Here is a 20,279-nt window from a genome sequence, read left to right on the forward strand (position 1 = left end):
ACACTGCTCAAACAAAGATTTGTATCTCAGCTGTATTGTACCCAGGGGCATCACTACCAGGGTGCGGAGGGTGCGGCCCGCACCCGGGTGTCACCATGAGGGGAGTGACACCCAGAGCCGCCTCGCGCCATTGCCCAGCAAGGCTGCTCCAACTCCTCCAAGGAGGCGGGCGGGCGAGACCAGGAGCAGCGTCGGTGGGGCGAGGGAGGTTCCCAGGCCTTCTCCACCTGGGTGCCCCTCCGGCGCGCGCCCTACCAGAGGCATGGATGGGGTGGCTGGCCTCGAGTGCGCACGCACATGCACACGCACACAAGCCCAGCCACCTCGTCCATGCCCCTGGGAGGGCGCGCACCGGAGGTCCGCACCCCCCCACACTCCTGCTAGTGATGCCGCTGATTGTACCAGTGAAAATACAAATAATCACACTTCTGGGTTGTTGCTGTTTTTTAAATGAAACGTACTGGTAGAACAAAGTGAGCATGCTTGGTTGCCAGGTAACCAGCGGGAGTAGAAATGTTAAATTAGAGGGTGTGGTCTTTAGGAAACTGCATGATTGATGCTTCCCCTCAAGTGTGACTAGAAAACACCATGTTTGCTGCTGGCATTGAGCCCTTACTGTGGATTGTGCAAACAGAAAACAGAGGTAAAAACAGTGTCTTTAGCACCAAGTTATGCTCCCATGAGGATAAGCCTCAGGTGTGTTTCCATGGGGAGAACAATCTGCATACGTGATAGCAATCAATTGGAAAAGCCCATTCTCACATTGCCACTCTCTGCAGCTCCCTCGGAGAAGGGACTCTATTGATTTTAAGTCCAACCAAAACCAGACTGAGTGCGCCAGACATCTCGATTCCTAGGCCCCCAAAGGGTAGTAATTGCTGTCACTGATCACTCATTGATCAGCCCATTCAATCCTAAAAGAGCGGTGGGAAACCTCCAGCCTATGGACTTAATTCAGCATAGCAGGGTGTTGAGCCCCAACTTCCCCAGGAGGAGCAGGGAGAGGAGTCGGTGGAGCCCCAGCTTCCCCAGATAGATCAGGGGGAGGAGCCAGAGGTGGATGAGGTTTTCAAGGGCATTGAGGGAGGGGGTGAAGTCAACAGCCCACCAGTTCCCACAGACAGTCCTCCCATCAACGCAGAGCTCGCTCCACCTACAAGCACCCCAACAGAGCCGTTGGGGGATGACCTCGTGCACGCGCGAACTCCACCCCCCCAGGACTCCCCGCCTGGCACTTCAAACGGTTCCCTGCCCCTGAAGTCGAGCTGGCACGTAGTGAGTCTGTCCTGTCAGATGAGCAGGCGAGGGCTCGCCCTCCCCCTCGGCCCGCGTGAAGCGGGTCGTTCAGAAGGTGGAACTTCAAAGGAGTCAGAGATTACAGGCAAAGACCTTTTCTATTTAAGACGGTGCCCCTCTGATTGGGGTGCTGAGTCAACTTACTCCACATTTTGCAGAGCATGCTTAGGTAGCCTAGTTAGGGTCAGTAGTGAGTCAGCATAGAGAGGTCTATGAAGTGCACTGCTTTCGATGTAACCGTTACTCTAATAAAACAAGAATTAATTCCAGTCTCATCTCCGTCTCATCTCTCAGACTCTGGGCAGGACACAGGGGCCCTAATCTTGCCCAAGAGACCATTTCCCCCAAACCATGCCCACCTGTTGTCATATGCGTTGTCAAGTGTAGGACAGGTAAGTATGCAGCTGCAAAAGAACAATTGGGAGCTTAAAGAGCACTCCTGATTGTTCCTTGGCAAGTGGGGCTTGCCAACAGCACAGACCAGCTGTTGGTTGCTGACAGCGACCTTTAAAGTTGTCCATTTGCAGGTGTGATTTGCATTCAGACTGTTCCTGCAAACAGACATTTTTCCTCTGCAGACTGGCTTTGCAGTTAGCACATTCACAGGAGTGGTTTGAATACAAACCATGCCTGCAAATGAACAAAGAGAGGCTTACTGACAACACAAATCAGCTGATTATCACTGACAGTGAGCCCCTTCAAAGTTGTCATTTGACGTCATAATGACATCAAGTGCTTGATAGATGGGTGGCCCTACCACCTGTCAAAGTGGCCCATGAGGATGGGGGAAGCTAGGATCTATTCTGCCACCCAGGTACAGTTTCACACCTTTGCTCTAAAATATCTGAAACTGGAGACTGGCATCTTTTATCATCAAAACAACAACAACCTTATAGGCTGCATTTAAAAATATGCCATTGTAATCAACCACTGGAAAACCTTAACTCTCCATCCCAAGGGGACACAACAAAGTGATTCTTTTTCTTTTCTTTTTTGTTCCCCTTCTCTTTAAGATATTTTTATTTTTAACCAGTTGTTCCATATAGAGCTTCTACTGAATCTCCTGTAGGTGACAGAGAAAGCAAGAGGGGTCCAGCTGATCAGTTTATCAGAAATCAATGTGATTAAAAGCCAGTTCTGAAGAAGGTACCAGATGTGGCTCTTCCTTGTCTCCCTCCCTGCCACACTCTTGCACCATCTTTCCTCCTCTCTGCACTCTTTCCTTTTTACTGCAGAGCATGAGGAGGAGCCTTTCTGGAGGTGAAACAGAAACATACAAGTGGAACACACAGGTGCATGGGTGCTTTGTGGGCTAGCCAAGTGCAGAGCCTTGTGCCAACTTGTATGCAAATAAAAACAGGAACGTAGATTTTTAAGGTCAAAGTCAATGAGCGCTTTCAATTCATATTTACACTAGGGCTTGCCACAGTCCTGATTTGGCTTTAAATGGTCAATGTAAGGGCATGAGAAAGAAACTTCCTTCCATATCAGGACTGACAACAGAAAAATGTCATGATAGCCTGGCTTTTGCTCCACTGAAAACTGTGCTGACTAACTTCTGCTCTAACCAAAACCCTGCACTTTGCTGCAGGTCCTGAGACTTTGATGCACACGTGGAACTCCCTTGCCTGCAAGGACTCTTCCATTCATTTCAGTGGGGGAACATGCACCCAATCACTATTATTGCCATTATTATTATTAGCATTTTTAATCTCCCTTCAATATAAGGCCCCAGGGCAAGTTATAGCGCTGTAAAAATACTATATTAAAATCAATTAAAACAATTTACAATCAACGGAATACAGTGGATCCTGAAAAAATATCTCAAATGTAAAAGACCATGGTAAAGAGGTGCAGCATATAATGAAAGCTATATAATGAAGGTACCAGATAGACCTCTGTAGGGAACAAGTTCCACAACTCAGGGACTGTCAGAGAATGGCCTCGGCTGAGCTGTCACCCCTTGAACTTCTGAGGGCGATGGAACTGCCAAGAGGGGTCCCTCTGCCACCACGGAGGTCTTTACTGAAGGAGGTAGTCTTTCAGATATTGTGGCCTAAGTTGTTTAGGACTTCATATACCAAAGTGAATATCTTCAATTGTGCCCAGAAACAAACTGGCAACCAATGCATCTGTTTTAAAATGTGTTACATGAGTTCAAAGTTCATCTGGCTATTGCATTTTTGACCAGTTCAAGTTTCAGAGTAATCTTAAAGGCCAGCCCCACACAGAACACTGCAATAATCCAGTCTGGAAGTTACCAGAGCATGGAGTACAGTGGCCAAGTCCTCTCTGTCCAAAAGAGATCATAGCTTGCACATCAGCCATAGCTGGAAATAGTCACTCCTAGCTACCAAGGCCACCTGAGCCTCCAGTGACAAATGTTGGATCCAGGAGTACCCTTAAGCTATGCACTGCTCCTCCCAGGGAAGTGTCCATGTCCAATGTGATGGCATCATGTTTAACTCTGAGCTCATGTTGAAAGGCTTATGTGAACAGCTCCTCATGGGCAAAAAGCAGCCAGAATATAATTTGCATGGAAAAAGAAGCATCCCACAATTAGCCAAATGATTGTAAGCCATCAGTCACAATCACATGACATCACAGTCACATGAGCCACTTTCTTATGTGGCTCTCTGAACTTGGATATGTGTCTAGTTATGTCCCACCACCTTGAGATTTTGGTTCAGTCCCAGCACAAAATTGTTTTTTTGTTTAAAGCAGACAGGACAGGAAGGAACAGGCGGGACTAGAGCCAGGTAAGGAGAGGTGGCTGTGCTAAGCTAGGCAAAGTCAAGCTCTTCCATGTCCATTCTGTGGCACAGTCAGAAGCAGAGAACACAGGAGGAGGGAGATGGAAGGGAGAGGAGGCTACGTCAAATCAGTACTGCTGCTGGACCAGAAGGTTATAATGATGAAAACCCAGCATTCTCAAGGTGGGGTTGGAGGGAGATCAGGCCATGACTTTCCTCTGGACACTGTGCACCCCATGGACAGCAGCTCATTAGCGGGTGGATTGCTCCCCTGCCAGCCGCTTTCTTCCACTTCACCACAATGGCTTATTTGTTCCTGCTGCCGAAAGCAGATTAGGCTCCGCACATAGAGAAAGGGCCCTTTCTCTGCGCAGATGCCTGTTGTGCTAGGAGATTAATGTCATGCTGCTGTCAAGGCTGCTAACCTGTTAAAGCTGGTGGAACAGATCAGGGAGGGGGCTTAAAAGGTGGGTGTAAGAGGACGGGTCTTAAGCAGGCCAGAGATTGGATCTGGGTTGGGGGTAGGGTGGGAAGGTAAAATCAGCAGAAGCCCCTGGACCAGCACCCCAGCCAACTCCCTGCTAACTGCTTGAACGGTACACAGCCAGAGCAAGGTCATCAGAAACTTCAGGCTTGGGAGTGCCCACAGGACTCTTGGGATCATGGCTGCTACAGCCTATGTTTCCAAATGGCAGCAACACCTACTGGAGCACAGAAGCTGCATATCTGCAGTTTAAGAACCAAATCGGACCTTTTTTCTCCCAGCTTCTGTTTGGGGGTTGGACATAGTTGCGTTAGATGGAATCCTTAAAAGCCATCTTCCTGACACTCCCTTGCAATTGGAAACCCTTTGGCAGTCAAAGATATTGAGCTATCCCCTCTGCAACTGTGGTGACACAGTTATTAGGATTGCACTGCCCTCAAAAGCCTGTTCTGCTGAGTGCAGCAAAGTGAAGGGGCTTAGCCTTCCTCCAAGACACTTTCAGTCTGAATAAATAGAAAGGTGTGAAGAGTTCAGAGGCTTCGAGGGAGGACCTTGACTTGGCCAAGGTCACATAAAAATCATCTGTGGAGCCAAGACTTGGAACATGGGTCACTGTCAAGTATGTCAGTGTCCCAGTCACACTGTGGGAGATTTCTGCACCCATTTATTAGATACCAGAGAACTGTATAGGGCAAACTGCAATTTAACTAGCCAGTCACCTTCTTAAGTCTGCTTATTTCTGAGGAAATGATAATAATCTTTTACACTTTCCTTATGAAGTTGGTGGCCAAGCAACAGCATGGGGCTACAATACTCATCACAGTACATGAAAGTTAACAGGAAAATGTGTACAAGGACATTCACTTTATCATACAGATCTTAACATCTCTTGGAGTGCACTTGTGGAAATGGTCACCTTTACAAGTCTGCAGTTTTGTTTGTTTATTTTAACATATATGGCTCTCCTTTCAGTTCCTGAATACAGGGTGATCTGCAACTATTAAAAAAAACCATTTAAAAAGCAGAAAACAATTGGAGATTGCCTTTCCTTTATGTGCCTTGCGCTATGCTCAGTTGGCTCCGGCAGATTCCCTCTAACTTGGCTTTGGGAATGCAAATGGAGTTGTGCACAACATCCAAGCATCCCTGCAGTTGTGATTGTCATTCAGCCTCTTTCCTTCCTTCCTTTTCCTTTCTCCAGATCTGCGAATGCGCCACGGACTGCACACTTATGAGCTGGAACGCTCCTGCTGCTTTGACTCACTGCTGCTGGATGAAGAGAGAGGACGGCTTTTCATGGGCGGGAAAAACTACCTGGCCTCCTTGAGCCTAGACAACATCAGCAAGCAGGACAAGAAGGTAGCCCGGCTCTGGGCTGCCTGGGGCTTGCTACCTAAACCAGGGCAGAGTTCCTAGGTGTATCTGTCTGTACCCTCTCAAACTCAACACCACTATTGTAAACTGCCCTGGAAATTCTGGATTGCAGGACAACACGGAAAATTTTTAAATAACAACACTGAGATATTATGTTCTCTTTTTAACTCCCTTCTCTGCTCTTGAGCCTTTGGGAGCCTTTAGTGGCTCTCTTTCCTGCTCGTCATGACAACAGATCCTGCATTCCAGACTGCTCCGTGAAATCTTCTATAATGAACTTCCCTGGTTAATGGAGTTGGAAGAGGGCTGGTTGAGGCTGCTGATGCCCTCACCGCTGGGCTGTGGATGGAAGCTGCATTCCTAGACCAGCAGGGGAAACCCTTTGGGAACACAATGCCAGCACCTCCAACCCTCTGCTCCTGGAGCATTTGTGCTTCCTGGCCTGTACAGCTGGGATGGGGGGGGGCATAGCTCAGGAGTAGAGCGCATGGTTTGCATGCAGAAGGTCCCAGGATCAATCCCTGGCCCCTCCAGGTAATGCTGATTTCCTGTCTAACAGCCTGGAGAGCCACCACTACCAGTCAGTGTGTAGGCAGATCAATGGTCTGACTTAATGCAACACGGTTTCTTGTAAGATGGCAGAAAATGGCTTTCTTCTCTGCTGTCTGTTTCTTTGCACACAGCAAACTGCCGGATCTTGTACATAAACAAAGCTTTGCATCATGGCTGCTGGCAAATGACCTGCAGATTGCCCCCTTACTACAGAGGAGAACGTGTATATGGTTGTGCCATTGTTCCCATTTGCAAGACTCATCACATCAAAGCTTATGGCATGCTCTAGAGGTAAACCCTACCTCCAGCTAAACCCAGTAGGAGTGACAGGCAGATTAGTGGCACACACATATCCAAGCAATTCAGTTACAGTGACTTCTGGTATGCAAGGTATTCCCCAGTTTAATCCTGGTCATGGGATATCAGTCTTGCAGTTCATCACCCACATGAACCTATCCTGGGCTTAAAAACAACCTCTAAGGCCCTGCTTGAAGGCCCACCATCAGGATCCATCAGACTGGTGGGCACTAGAGACAGGGCCTTTTCAGTAGTGGCCTGATATTTTTGGAATTCTCTTTCCAAAGAGGTACACATGCCCCCATCTTTACTGGTTTTTAAACAGATCATAAACACTTGTTTTAAACTGCATTTTATTAAGAGTGCTCTAAGTTGGCGTTTAAACTGCTTTCAATTGCTGCTGTTTTTAGTGGGGGCTGTCATCAGAGTGTTTTATTTGGATTTAATTTTTTTTAATATGGTTTTATTTATTTTTATAAGTTCCAAGGTGCCCTGAAAGGTGGCATATAAATATTTTGAATATATAACAGCATAAATAAATAAATAATATCCATAATGTCCACCGCAGCCTTTGTACATTGTTCTATGTCCATCCTAGAAGAAGCTCAGGTCTTAAAATTGTAGGGAGACAGATGGTGGGATCATGATTAAAGGAAGACAGGAGCACTACAACTGGGATGCTTTACTACCAATGTTTTTTTTTTTTTTAAAAATAGCTTTTTAGTAACTTGAAGTGTGACGAATGACTACACCAGGAAAAAATGTTTTTGGCTAATGGTCTCCCTGATATTTGCTCATATTTGCTCACACAGATTTATTGGCCGGCACCCGTGGAGTGGAGGGAAGAATGCAACTGGGCAGGCAAAGACATCAATGTAAGTGACCATTTGGATGGGGAAGGAACACCCTTTGCTTTGCCCATAAGTGAGGTGGGATATGAAGTGAAGGAGATCAGAAGCATCAGGAAATGCGCTGTGAGTCAGTTGCTGCTCTTGGAGCAGGGCACCAAGACTTCTTTGACTTGTGTCATTGGACTATGATGTGCTGAGAAAAACTTGATACTCGATATTAGGAGGAGCATAATTCACCCATGACCCTTCATTGCTGTTAACTTTCTATTGAGCATTTTGCTGTTTTCTCTGCCTCTCCCTGGCCTCACAAACAGCACCATCATGTCCTGACCCTGTGAAGAGGCCCCAGGAAGGTTGGGAGTCATATTGCTGTGGAGGGACCAGTTGGTGCACTTAGGGATTCCTGCTTAGCGATGACCCATTCTGACCTTCCAGGAGATAAGAGGAAGGTTCCCACCGTTTTGGCAGGAACAGAGATGAACCAGGACACATCCAGATTTTGTTCCTTGGCAATTGTAGGCTAGCAGCAGGAAGGGTCTTGGGCAGGTTTTCCATGGAGGGAGTGGTGCTGTGTCAAGCCTGACAAATGAGCTTTGTGAGCTGTTGGGTTTCTCTCCCCAAACTTTGGAAAGCAGTCTTGAACCACCTTTTCTTTCAGAATGGCTTGATGAACTTGGCAGCTGGGGAGAGGGAAGAATGTTGCTGTTGAGGCTGTTTGGAGCAGCCCATGCTGAAGGGCACAAGAGGACAATGGGACACCATATCTCCCCCAAAATATGGATGTTTGCTGGTCTCTGTCCACAGTACTGCTCCAGGCCCTGGAATAGCTTATGTAAGCAAGGTTTGCCCTGATCCAATAAAGTTGAGAGGGACGTAGGTTTGACGGCTTTAGGACCAGAGACCTTGGACACATCTAGATGGCTGCATTTCTGGAGACTGCATGTGCTGTTTCAGCACTTCTGATTCCCACCATTCAGAATCCAAGCTAACTCAGTCCAGTCCAGTCTTCCCAGCTGATGTGACAGAAATACAGCATCTGCAGCACGGGTGTGAAACCTGAGGCCCACCAAATATTGTCAGACTACAACTCCCATAATCCCTGACTCCCATAATCCCATCCTGGCTGGGGCTGATGGAGAGCTGGAGTCCAATAACACCTGTAGGGCCCCAGGTGGGCCACCCCTGGATTATAGTGACCAGCAGTGGCTCGCCAGGGTTTCAGAACAGATAGGGACTTTGAATCTGGGTCTTTTGCGTATGAAGCATATGGTCTATCATAGAAATATGACCCTTATTCATCATACAGGAAACAGAGGCCCAGAGAGAGATGAATGATTTGTCCAAGGTTGGTGGAGCGAGGGATTTTCAGCAACACAGTCATAGCAGTCAGGAAGATGTTGGGGGTGGGGCAGCCAGGATCGGTGTCAGTACAAGAGTTGTACCATGTCACATCATTCCTGTTTAAAATTGGGAAAAAATTGTTGTGGCAGTGCTCTGGCCTGAAGAGCAACAGAAGAGCCTGACACCCGCATGGATTCACTGGCAGAGCCAAGAACTGAACCTTGGGCTTAGTGCTGTGTTGAGGCACTCCTCAGCTTTTTGTTTCAGATGCAAGCACTAGTGACCCCATTGAAGAGGGGCTGGGAGATCAGCACCTCCATGCTCCACTGAGCAAAAATGGGCTGCAGGGCAGCCTGAAAAGCAGCTGGCCGGAAAGTTCAGACTGCTGGTGGAGGAGAGGCATTGGCGAGTCTCTCTCTCTCTCTGTGTGATGGTTCACTGTCTCCTTTTTCTCCCCCTGTCAACAGCTCTTGATATTTAGGCTGCTTTATCCAGCAGGGCAAAAGGGCAGGGAAACAAAGAGCCCCCAGGTTGTTTATCTTCCTGGCCTAGCTCAAGAGTGATGATAGGGCTGGCAGAGCCCCAGGCCTGTTTACTCAAGATCTGCCCTGCAGTAGTTGGTTGGTTGGGATGCTCTGCAAATGGTTTAGACCCCAACTGCTCCTTTGGAGATGACATCAGTGGGTGTGTGTATGAGAGAGAAATAGAGAGAGATTTTGAGCATGCCCCAATCCCATCTAATGAATCCTCAAAGTACCAAACCCAGCACTTCTTTACCTAGAAGTGCAGAGTGGCAGTTTTTTAACCATACAAATACCACTGTATTTGCCCTTTGGCAGAGTACATTCTTAACCAGTATAATATAATTATAAAAAATCCTAATATAATTCCTATATTAAACAAATCAGATTCACAGTGTGGGAAGATCTGGCTGAGAGGAAACCTTAGACAGGAGGCATCTGCAGAGAATGGAAGTAAATAATGGAGACAACCCCTTTTGTTGTGCAAATAATTTCAGAGGCAGAGCAATTATCACGTGTGTGTGTGTGTGTATCTATAGCTGTGAAAATGAGCATGTGCATTAAGAATAACACTTGGTTAGATGCTGGTAACCTGATGCAGGCTGTAGAGAAGAAGCTTTCTGGCTTTAATAGGACTGGGAAAGGGTCCAAGGCGCTTTGGAGCTTAGCTGTCTTTATGGTTGAAGTTCATTTAAATTCATAGCTACAAATTGACATTTGCAGTCTAAGTTAAGCATTAACGAAGCATAAGCGACAAGATCACAGCTCTCAGTGGAAATAGGAATGTCAATTAAGAGAGGAAAGTAGAGCTGGAGCTAACAGGTTAGCAGCACTGAGAAAGCTCTGGGTGTAGGTTGAAGGACACCATGGAAGTGAGGGGAAAGGGAAGGGGCAGGTCTGAGGTTAGCAGAGGTGGTGGATTAGGAGATGTTTTGCACTGGGAAGAAAGAAGACGGCCCAGTCACGTGCCCTTGCCCTTGCCTTGGTTATACATTTGCCTGGATGGAGTGGAGAGTTGTTTAAAATGATGCTATCCTCTTCTACCACCGTGGTTTGAAAGGGCGTGGTTTTCTCCATCAGGGTCTGAAGGAGCACCCAGCCTCTGGCTAACTTTTGCTCAAGAACCCATCTTACTCCAAGTCTACCCGCTGTTCCTTCTTTCTCAGCGTTGTCTGCACTGAGTGGCGGCAGCACTTCAGACGGGGGTTCCTTTCTAGTTCTACTTGGAAATGCCAAGGATGGCGTCTGGGGCCGTTGGCTTGCCAAGGGTGTGCTCTGCTGCTGAGCTGCCACCCAGACTTGACTTGTAACCTGACCCAATTCATACCTCGTGGCATGAGATTCATCATCCCACTGTTACTTCCTTACCTTGCTCTAATATACCTTATATATCATGCCACGAGGGCCATTTGCCACATTCTCTCTCCTTAGGACTCGTGTCTGTGGTAGATGGCTTGAGGATCGCAAGCATAAGGACTTTCAAGAGACACTCAGTAGCACATGTACAGTCTCTGGGACAGCCGTTGAGACAGCCTGGTGAACTGATCCATCAGCATTGCATCTGGGTCATTTCCCTTCCCCGTTAGCCACACAGCTGGACAGCCTAAAGGAGTAAGGGAGGCCAACCCTTTTCAATATCTCACATTTTATTCTGGGGTTTCAATTTTCCTTGGCCTAAATAAGAAAGCTGGCTGTCAGGTGTTGGCTTCCCCAGAGGGAAAGGCCTGTGCCTGAATAGTTTTTCCAGATGGGAAAGTTTCAACCGTAGAATGGACACAAGTGCAAGGTGACACACTGATGCCATGTCCGTGACTTCAGCTGCAGATGACTTGATTTCTACAGAAGGGAGAAGCAGGGATTGTGCTCCTTGTGGAGGCTGCCCCCAATTCTCCCTGGTTTAACTGCCACTCAGTGACCTGAGAGTGAGCAATTAGTGCAAGCAAACAGGGGAGTTTTGCGTGGGACTGATGCAAGAGTCACAAAGGGGGTGAGTTTGTTGATTTGGAGTTAAGTTTGTGATTCATGTTTGAGGCTCTTGGGGTTTTTCCCCAAATTGAGCAGGGGGTTGGACTAGATCAGTGGTGGCAAACCTTTTTCAGCTTGAGGGCCACATTCCCTCATGGGCAATCTTCCAGGGGCCACATGCCTGTGGTGGGAGGAGCCAGATGCTAAAGTGGGCACAGAGCTTGGAAGATTGCTTTTAAAAAGTAATAAATTACAGTTACATTTACATGGCCAAAAAAGTAGTAATTACCGTTACAATTACAATTGCTCTGAAAGTAACTGATTACTTTACTTTTCCTCCAAAGTAATCACTACAATTACATTTCAATTACTTAGAAAAAAACACCTACAAGGTGCTGGCCTTGGCTACTACACATCTAAGTAGCCTAAAACAACTTTAAAAATAAACAAACACATACAGAGGTAGTAGAATAATTATTTTTATTCATAAGATAGCAATGGTGGTCCCCCCGCTGGTAAGGGTTGGGGGGAGGGAGGCTGAGGCCACTGCTCAGGTCTTTGCACGTTAAACCAAGTGCAACCCCCCCACCACTTAGCCAGCATAAGCTCTCTCACTTAACCACCTCCCAGACCCTGCCCTGCCACCAACTAAGGGACACTCACCCAAGCACACATTTTCCCCTGAGATGCAAAAAAGTTAAAATACTGCAAATGCAGCACAGTAGCCAGAGAGGGTGGAGGCCACTTTGTGTGCCAAGTGCAAACACAGTATTCTCTCTCTCTCACTCACTCACACTCACACATGCACACACACACATACACACGTCATCTTTCACCTCCACAGTTCTTTATCTCCATTCTGCTGCTGCCTCCTTCTCCTCCTTTATCCATGTTCTTGACCTCCGGATCCTTTTCTCCTCCACTCCATTCTTCACCACCACTATCCATTTTTTTTAATCATTGTTTTTTCCACTCCACCCCATCTCACTCTGCACCTCCTCCCTCATCGCCTCCTACCCATCCACACAGCATGAGGAAAGAGCGACATTGCACCGAAGTCCAGTTTGAGGCACATGATTTTCATCCACAAATCAGAGGAGCAGAAGACTTCCCCTGCTCCCCCCCAAGTAATGCCCAAAAGCAATTCTGGAAACGTTACAATTACTTCACAAAAGTAGTAAAATTACTCCTAGTTCTATTACAATCAAAATGTAAAGGAATTACCCACTCGTTACTCAAAAATGTAATGAATTACAAGTAATTTGTTACTTGTAACTAGTTACTTCCAAGCTCTGAGTGGGCAGAACAACAGATACAGTAGGGCCCCACTCATACAGCAGGTTCCGTTCCAGACCGCCGCCATAAAGCAAAATCCGCCGTAAAGCAGAACGCATTGACTAACATTGTCTAAAATGGTGCCCGATGCCCGAAAAATGCTGTAAAAGTGGAACAAGAACCATAGGAGCGGGGCCTTTCTGCAATTGACAGCCGCTGTATCGGTGGAATGCTGCAAAGCAGAGTGCCACAAAGCAGGGCCCTACTGTTCAACAGGCTACATCCCTGTCATGTAAGGCAGAGGATTCTAAACTCTCCCCTCCCATAGCCAGAGCTTAGAAGATTACTTTTAAAAAGTAATAAATTACAGTTACAATTACATGGCCCCCAAAATTAGTAATTACCATTACAATTACAATTACAATTGCTCTGAAAGTAACGGATTATTTACTTTTTCTCAAAAGTAATCACTACAATTACATTTCAGTTACTTTTTTAAAAAAATGCCTGCAAGGTGCTGGCCTTGGCTGCTGCACATCTAAGTAGCCTAAAACAACATTAAAGATAAGAATACACATACAGAGGTAGTAGGATAATTCTTTTTATCCATAAGATAGCAATGGTGGTCTCTCCGCTGGTAAGGGAGGTGGGGAGGGAGGCAGAGGCCACTACTCAGATCTTTGCACATCAAACCAAGTGCAGACTCCCCCTCCCCACTCAGCCAGCAGGCACAATCTCTCTCACTTAACCACCTCCCGGACACTGCCCTGCCACCAACTAAGGAACACTCACCCAAGCAAACATTTTCCCGAGATGCAAAAAAGTTAAAATACTGCAAATGCAGCACAGTAGCCAGAGAGGGTGGTGGAGGCCACTTTGTGTGCCAAGTGCAAACACAGTATATACACACACACACGTACGTTGTCATCTTTCACCTCCACAGTTCTTTACAAAAAAATAATGAATTACAAGTAATTTGTAACTTGTAACAAATTACTTCCAAACTCTGCCCATAGCTCTCCATTCTCCTCCTAGAGGCATCCTCACAGTTCACCACTGTTTAAAGAAGATGTGGAGCAGGGCAGGTGAAGAGTGTGGGGAGAGTCCCAAGAGCCTGACAGATGGGCATAGAAGGCCACATTTGGCTCCCGGGCCTGAGGTTCCCCACCCCCAGGTCAGTCTCCAAGGTCCTTTCCAACTCTAAAATGCTATGATTCCCAGTGGATAACCATTGGGGCTTCATGGCATGCGCTTGCTTTCATTGTGCAGTTCCCACACACACACCTGCCCCCAGCCCCCAAAGAATCTCATAAGCAATTCAGTTTCTTTGAGTACTTAATATTATCATGCACTTCCTCTGAGTACTTAACGTTATCAAGCAAATTACAGTGTGTTGGCTAATGCTATGTCAGGACTTGCATTTTTTCACCTGATCAGTCACTGATAATAGCTTGAAGCCGCTGGAAAACTTCCCATGATTAGCCTGGACTTTACTATATCCCTCTTCCTGGCCATTGTCCCACCTCTCTCCCTTCAATATCTGATCCTTCTTGCCTTTTTAAACTCACTTTGTATAAATGCATGTCCCATCATCCTTGACGATCGGTCATGCCGGCTGGGGATGAAGGAAATCCAACAACATCTGGCAGTCACCACATTGGCTACCGCTGCTTGAAGCATTGCCTTGGGTTGTAGAATATTTGCTTTGCATACAGCAGGTCCCAGGTTCAGTCCTGGGTAGGGTTGGGAAAGACTCCTGCCTGAAACCCGGGAGAGCCGCTGCCAATCAATGTAGGCAATGCTGAGCTAGATGGACCAATGGTCTGATTCAGTGTAAGAGAGTTTCCTATGTGGCTGTTTTTGGAGTAGCCCATTCCACTCACTTTAGCATTTGTTTGCTTAGGACAGGCGTGTTGTCAGTTAGCCTTCAAGAGATTAGCATGAGAAGACTTTGCAATACTGGTGTATCTTCGCTGGGGCCTTCAGACTGTTCAAGGTGCCTGGTGGTGCTGGACGGGGTCCTGACTTTCTTCTCCTTTCCTCCCACCATAACTCGGCACTCCCCCAGGGGCTCATTTATCAAGAAGGCATCACTTCTGCCTGAGTTATTCCAGACATTTAAATAATCAGCCACTTTTTAATGGGCTGTCTGTGCAGGAGTGATCCCTCAGCGCTTAATTGTGCTCAACAGCAAGTCAAACAGCTGTTCACCTCCTGCCAGGCCCTGGAGGGGAGGGTCTGCTGGGGAGTCTTGCTTTGCAGGAGAAAGGCTGCTAAACAGGGGTCTTTGCGTGTGGCGGCAGGCGCTGCTGCAGCTGCATAAAGTTAATTCAATAGAGCTTCTGCTTCCTGCAACGCCCTCTTCTGGAAGGAGCTGGTGGAATAACTAATCAGTCACGGACAGCATGGCACTGCCATTCCTTTCTGAGGCAAATGGAACAGAGTTCTGAACGCAAAGAGAGGCTCCCACATGCTCTGGCATTTCAGCAATGTCAAGGGAGGCTATCCAGAGGCAAGGAAAGGACTAACACAGCAAATGCCAGCACAGCTTGTGCGCTTCATTCTGCACGCACCTTGCTCTGGCCTCTCCCTCTCTGTTCTCGGTTTTGCCTGCCCCGCGAGACATTCTTTCTGGCAGTAGAGGCGGCACATCTGAAATAAAAATTTGGATGGGAAGTTGAAGCCATTGGGTGGAATGTCATAGATAGGGATGGGGAAATCATACTTGCTTTCAGTTTCAGCAGTCTTATTCCTAACAGCCATGCAAACCCTTGGCTGCCTTTCCTACAGCTCTGCTGCTGCCTTTGTTTTACGTCCACCCATCTCATTATGCAGCTTCTCACGCCTTTGGGTCTGCGGGCTTCCCACAGGCATCTGGTTGGTCACTGGGAGAACAAGATGCTGAACCAGGTTCTTCTTAAGGAACCAGACACTTTTTAAGGCACCTACAGGGCATGCTTGGTAACTGGCCCTGCTCTTGTTTTGCAGGCTGAGTGCATGAATTTTGTCAAGATCCTGCACCTCTTCAACCGCACGCACCTGTACGTCTGTGGCACTGGGGCCTTTCACCCCATTTGTGGCTTTGTAGAAGTGGGGCAGCGTGTGGAGGTGAGTCATGCACAGAGGTTCATAAGAGTGCAGAGATGGCTTGAGGGTGGTTGAGTATTGAGCGCTGAGATGAGGGATGGCTGGGGCAGTGAGTTACAGGAGCCCCAGGCTTTCCTCTCTGGCCCCTCTTGCTGACACATTTGTTTCTTTCTCCAGGACTCAGTGTTTAAACTGGACCTGAAGAGCTTAGAGGATGGCAAAGGCAAGAGTCCCTATGATCCACATCACATGGCTGCTTCAGTGCTGGCAGGTAAATGACCAAGCCCACAAATCAATAATAAGAACAACAGAGAGATTCTGTGGGATGTTCAAGAAATATACAGGATTGTACCCAATGTTAGCCCTCCTCAGAGTAGACCCATTGAAAGTAATGAACACAGCTAACTTAGGTCCATTAATTTAATGAGTCTAATCTGAGTAAAACCTAGTTGGATAAAACCCATAGCCTTTTTATCTCACATATACACATGCACGCTTCTTGAGGTGCCATTGATTGAGAAAGGTTTATACTCTTTCCCTGGCCATTAAGTATCTGTTGTGGCATCTAGGTTGTGGAATCATCTCCCCCCACCCCTTTGAAATAAAGCAGACACTGACTCTGCTGGCTTTTCAGTGCCTTGTGAAAACCTATTTGTTGGTCATCAATACCAACGCCATTGAGAATTGTCCGGCTACTGTGGTGGTTGCACTTACTGGATTTGTTGGATTTTAATGGATTGTTTTTACTGCATTGGTATTATGTGTTATTTTATTTATTTATTTAGCAAGAGTTATATGCTGCTTAATAAAACAGTTTACAAAATATTCATTAAAATAGCAATAAAACATACTTTAGAAATGGTGGACATAACAAAATGATCAAATATAGATAAAATCAACAGATTTTAAAAACAAATGCACATCATAATAATTACATGTCTGGACAGGCTTGCTTAAACAAAAAAGGTTTTAGTGTTATACTGCCTTGGAATTTTTAATGAAAGGAGGTATAAAAATGTTTTAAATAAACAAGTAAGCCCAGTACCCAGATGTGGACATGCCAATAAAGTCCAAATTTCATCCGACACACTCTGGTCTTGTCTCAGCCAAATGCTCAGAGTCCCTAAGGCTTTTCCTGTGTATGCAAAGTGGATACTGCCCTCCTCCATCTCATGTGGGGGCAGCTCCTGTCATCTGAGGATGCAGTTGCGGGGGTGGTGACACATTCCCTGCTGGCTCCAAGCACCCTCTCCGCAAGGCTCCAAGAATGGCAGATGCTCCTTCGCTGATTGCCAGTCTGCACAGGAGGCTTTCTGTGTTTTAAGAGTGGAGGACCTTTCAGAGAAGGTGGTCCTGCACACGGGCCAAAGAAAGAGCATCTGGGACATGCTGTCGCATACAAATAATACGTGGCTGGAGCTAGGACTGTATTGGCCTGACCAAGCCAGGAAGGCTTTTAACCTTCCCTTCTTCTATGGTGGCCAGGTGAAGAACTTTATTCTGGTGTGGCTACTGACCTGATGGGCCGTGACTTCACAATCTTCCGCAGTCTGGGCTCAAGGCCCTCTATCCGTACAGAGCAGCACGACTCCCGATGGCTCAACGGTCAGTGATTGGGGAGGGAAGAGCATCCCAGGGATGAAGAGAACGGTTCAGGAGTGGAACAGGGACTGCATAGCCAATTATTTCTTTGCACTCATCCTGTTGCTCCTTTCCTTTCTCTGATGGATCATTGGTTGTCGGGCTGGGAGAAGATTTAAGTGGCAAGGAAAGCTACAGTTCTTTGCAACTCTTCTTGTTGGTTCTTCTTCAGAGTCATGCTCTCCCGCTATTTAGTTACTTATGAATGGAGACTGCCATCTAGTGGCAGCTTCCTGAACTTCTTCAGACCATCATACTGCTCGCTAAGGGCCAAGCTGGACAAGGAGTGGGAGAGATGCAATTAGGTTCTTATACAGGTTTTGTTTTGTTTCACAAATTAGCAGTCCCATATGGCCGCTTTGAAGAACAGGGAAGTGGCACCCTGGGAGAAGGACTCGATGTTGCTTTTAAAGACACCCACACCATACATTCAAAGCACATATGTACCACTTTAACAGTCAAGGTTTTCCCCACAAAATCCTGGAAACTGTAGTTTACCCCTGAAGAGTTACAATTTCCAACATCCTTCGCAAACTAGTTTGCAGGGTTATTTGAGGGAAGCCATGTGCTTTATATGTATGGTGTGGATGTGACCCAAGTCCGTGCTAGAGAGAGACATTTGCCGCCCTGGGCTCCTACTAGGAGGAAGGGTGGGATATAAATCTAATACATAAAAAATAAAATAAAATACAGCATATGTATCTGTCTCTCTTATCTCATGTGGGAGCTAATAGCAATTTCAGGGGATCATCATCATTTAAAAACAGAGGGGAGGTTTAACTCTTCCCCCACCCTCTGCTGTGCCATGATCTCGGGCGGATTCTGCCTCACACTCAAGGGGAAGGACCATAGCGCAGAGGCAGTTTCAATTCATCCTGCTAAAGCTGGTGTGGGGAACCTTTGGCTCTCCAGATGTTGCTGAACTACAACTCCCATCAGCCCCAGCAAGCATGGCCAGTGATTATGGGATTTGTAGTTCAGCAACATTTGGAGGGCCAGAGGTTCCCCACACCTGCATCAAAAGATCAGGTAGGAGGTGATGTGAAAGAACTTTGCTCATGGTAGGCAATGCTGGGCTAAAGGATTAATAATCTGACTCTTCATGCATCCGCACAGGGCTGCTACCAGCTTTTTCCTTTCCTTATTTTGAGTAGAAGATCCTGATCATGGATCTCCCACGTCACCCTTGTATTGTCTTTCCTCCTCCTTGTCTTGGCACTTACATTCTCCTGTCTGTCTGCTCCAAGAGCCCAAATTTGTTGATGTCTTCTGGATTCCGGAGAGCGAGAACCCCGATGATGACAAGATCTTCTTTTTCTTCCGGGAGACAGCAGTGGAAGCAGGCCAGGGATTGGGCAAGCACACCTTTGCCCGCATTGGTCAGATCTGCCGGGTGAGAGCTCTTTGCCTGCTCCAGTCTAGTGCGGAGGGTGGAGAGGGCACCTGGGAGTTGGGGCAAGGTCTGGTCAGATGGCTACCAGTCAAGCAGATGAGAGCAGGTGGTTGGTGTCAGTCAGCCCATCTTTGGCTGAGTGGGAAGAGGCCCAGCATCAGGGTCCACACACATGAGCTTGCTTGTAGTGAGCTCAGGTGGTTAAAGCAGACGACAGTTGCTCTTCTGTCAGGGCCAGAGGGACTCTGTATCATCCATGTGGTAAAGCATTAGAGTTCATCCCCGTTTATAGGCCTTTCTGCCTGTTTAACTCCTCGCTGAGCCTTAAGTCAGTTCCTCATGTGGATCTTGCTCTGTGGCAGTAGCAGCAGATGGCCAGCTGGATTGGGACTCTTGCTGGAGAAAGACTGAAGTGACAGATTGGGGCTCCAGGAGCAGTGCTGGAAAGGGGATCCCTGGCCAGCGGTATATATAGGGAAAGTCTTTGGGGCAGACGTCCAGGGCCTCATTCAGCTTACCACATTTTAAAGTGAGTGAACTAATGCACATTACCATCTAAGAGGGGGAGGGGGTCCCCATAAGACCAAGGAAACCCAGAGTCTAAAATTACCCAAGGGCACCACTGCCCCTGGCTGCCTCCTTGATAAGCCTCTTCCTCTACTTGCAGAATGACATGGGTGGGCAGAGGAGCCTGGTGAATAAATGGACCACATTTCTGAAGGCCCGACTGGTGTGCGCGGTGCCAGGCAGTGATGGGAGTGACACCCACTTTGACCAGCTCCGTGAGTGACTGTGGCTGATTGAGGTCTGGTCTGGTATGGGGAGGGGTGGTAGCTCAGTGGTAGAGCATCTGCTTTGCATGTAGAAGGTCCCCAGTTCAATTCCCGGCATCTCCAGGTAGGGCTGGGGGGAAACCCCACCTGAAACCCTGGAGAGCCACTGCCAGTCAGTGTAGACATTACTGAGCTAGACAGACTAATGTTCTGACTTAGTATAAGGCATCTTCCTGTGTTCCTCCTATATGAGGCAAATGATGTCTGGAGCTACCAGACGAGCAGATAAAGGGGATGGAATGAAGGACGATTGGGGAGGAATCATGAGTCTAATCTTGGGGAACCTACATCTCACATTCCAAGGATTCTCCTTGAAATTATGTTTTAGCTCCCTTGTGTACGGTCATAGAAAAGAGCTACAGTAACCTCTTTTATGTTCTAGGGCGTAGCCAAGTGATGCATGCAGCCATGTACGTGAGCATGTAGAGCTAAAACATTTGCTGGATGGTTTTAAAAACAATCTCATGATTCCAGAGGAATAACTTGTGACTTTTAAAATTAATATTATAACATTTCTAAGAAAACAGTCTAAATCTAGACAATAATTTCTATTCTAAAGCAAAAATTTATTACCTTTTTTAATCCGTGTACTTATATCTTCTAAAACTCAACAAAA

General features: G+C 47.0%; 1 protein-coding gene across 4 annotated transcripts in view; it reads left to right on the top strand.

Moving 5' to 3' along the window:
* Positions 1–20,279, top strand: part of SEMA3B (semaphorin 3B) — a 54,254-nt gene that overhangs the window by 22,361 nt on the left and 11,614 nt on the right. For 3 of the 4 annotated variants that reach the window (XM_061617815.1, XM_061617813.1, XM_061617816.1), the window contains exons 3-9: positions 5,735–5,892; positions 7,569–7,631; positions 15,698–15,817; positions 15,974–16,067; positions 17,282–17,401; positions 18,685–18,830; positions 19,498–19,612. In XM_061617815.1, coding sequence (XP_061473799.1) covers positions 5,735–5,892; positions 7,569–7,631; positions 15,698–15,817; positions 15,974–16,067; positions 17,282–17,401; positions 18,685–18,830; positions 19,498–19,612 — 816 coding nt within the window. Of the gene's footprint in view, positions 1–5,734; positions 5,893–7,568; positions 7,632–15,051; positions 15,222–15,697; positions 15,818–15,973; positions 16,068–17,281; positions 17,402–18,684; positions 18,831–19,497; positions 19,613–20,279 lie in introns of those variants that run through there. The other variant, XM_061617814.1, reaches the window with a different exon arrangement.

This window comes from Rhineura floridana, chromosome 3, assembly GCF_030035675.1.
Source record: "Rhineura floridana isolate rRhiFlo1 chromosome 3, rRhiFlo1.hap2, whole genome shotgun sequence".
Classification (NCBI taxonomy): domain Eukaryota; kingdom Metazoa; phylum Chordata; class Lepidosauria; order Squamata; family Rhineuridae; genus Rhineura; species Rhineura floridana.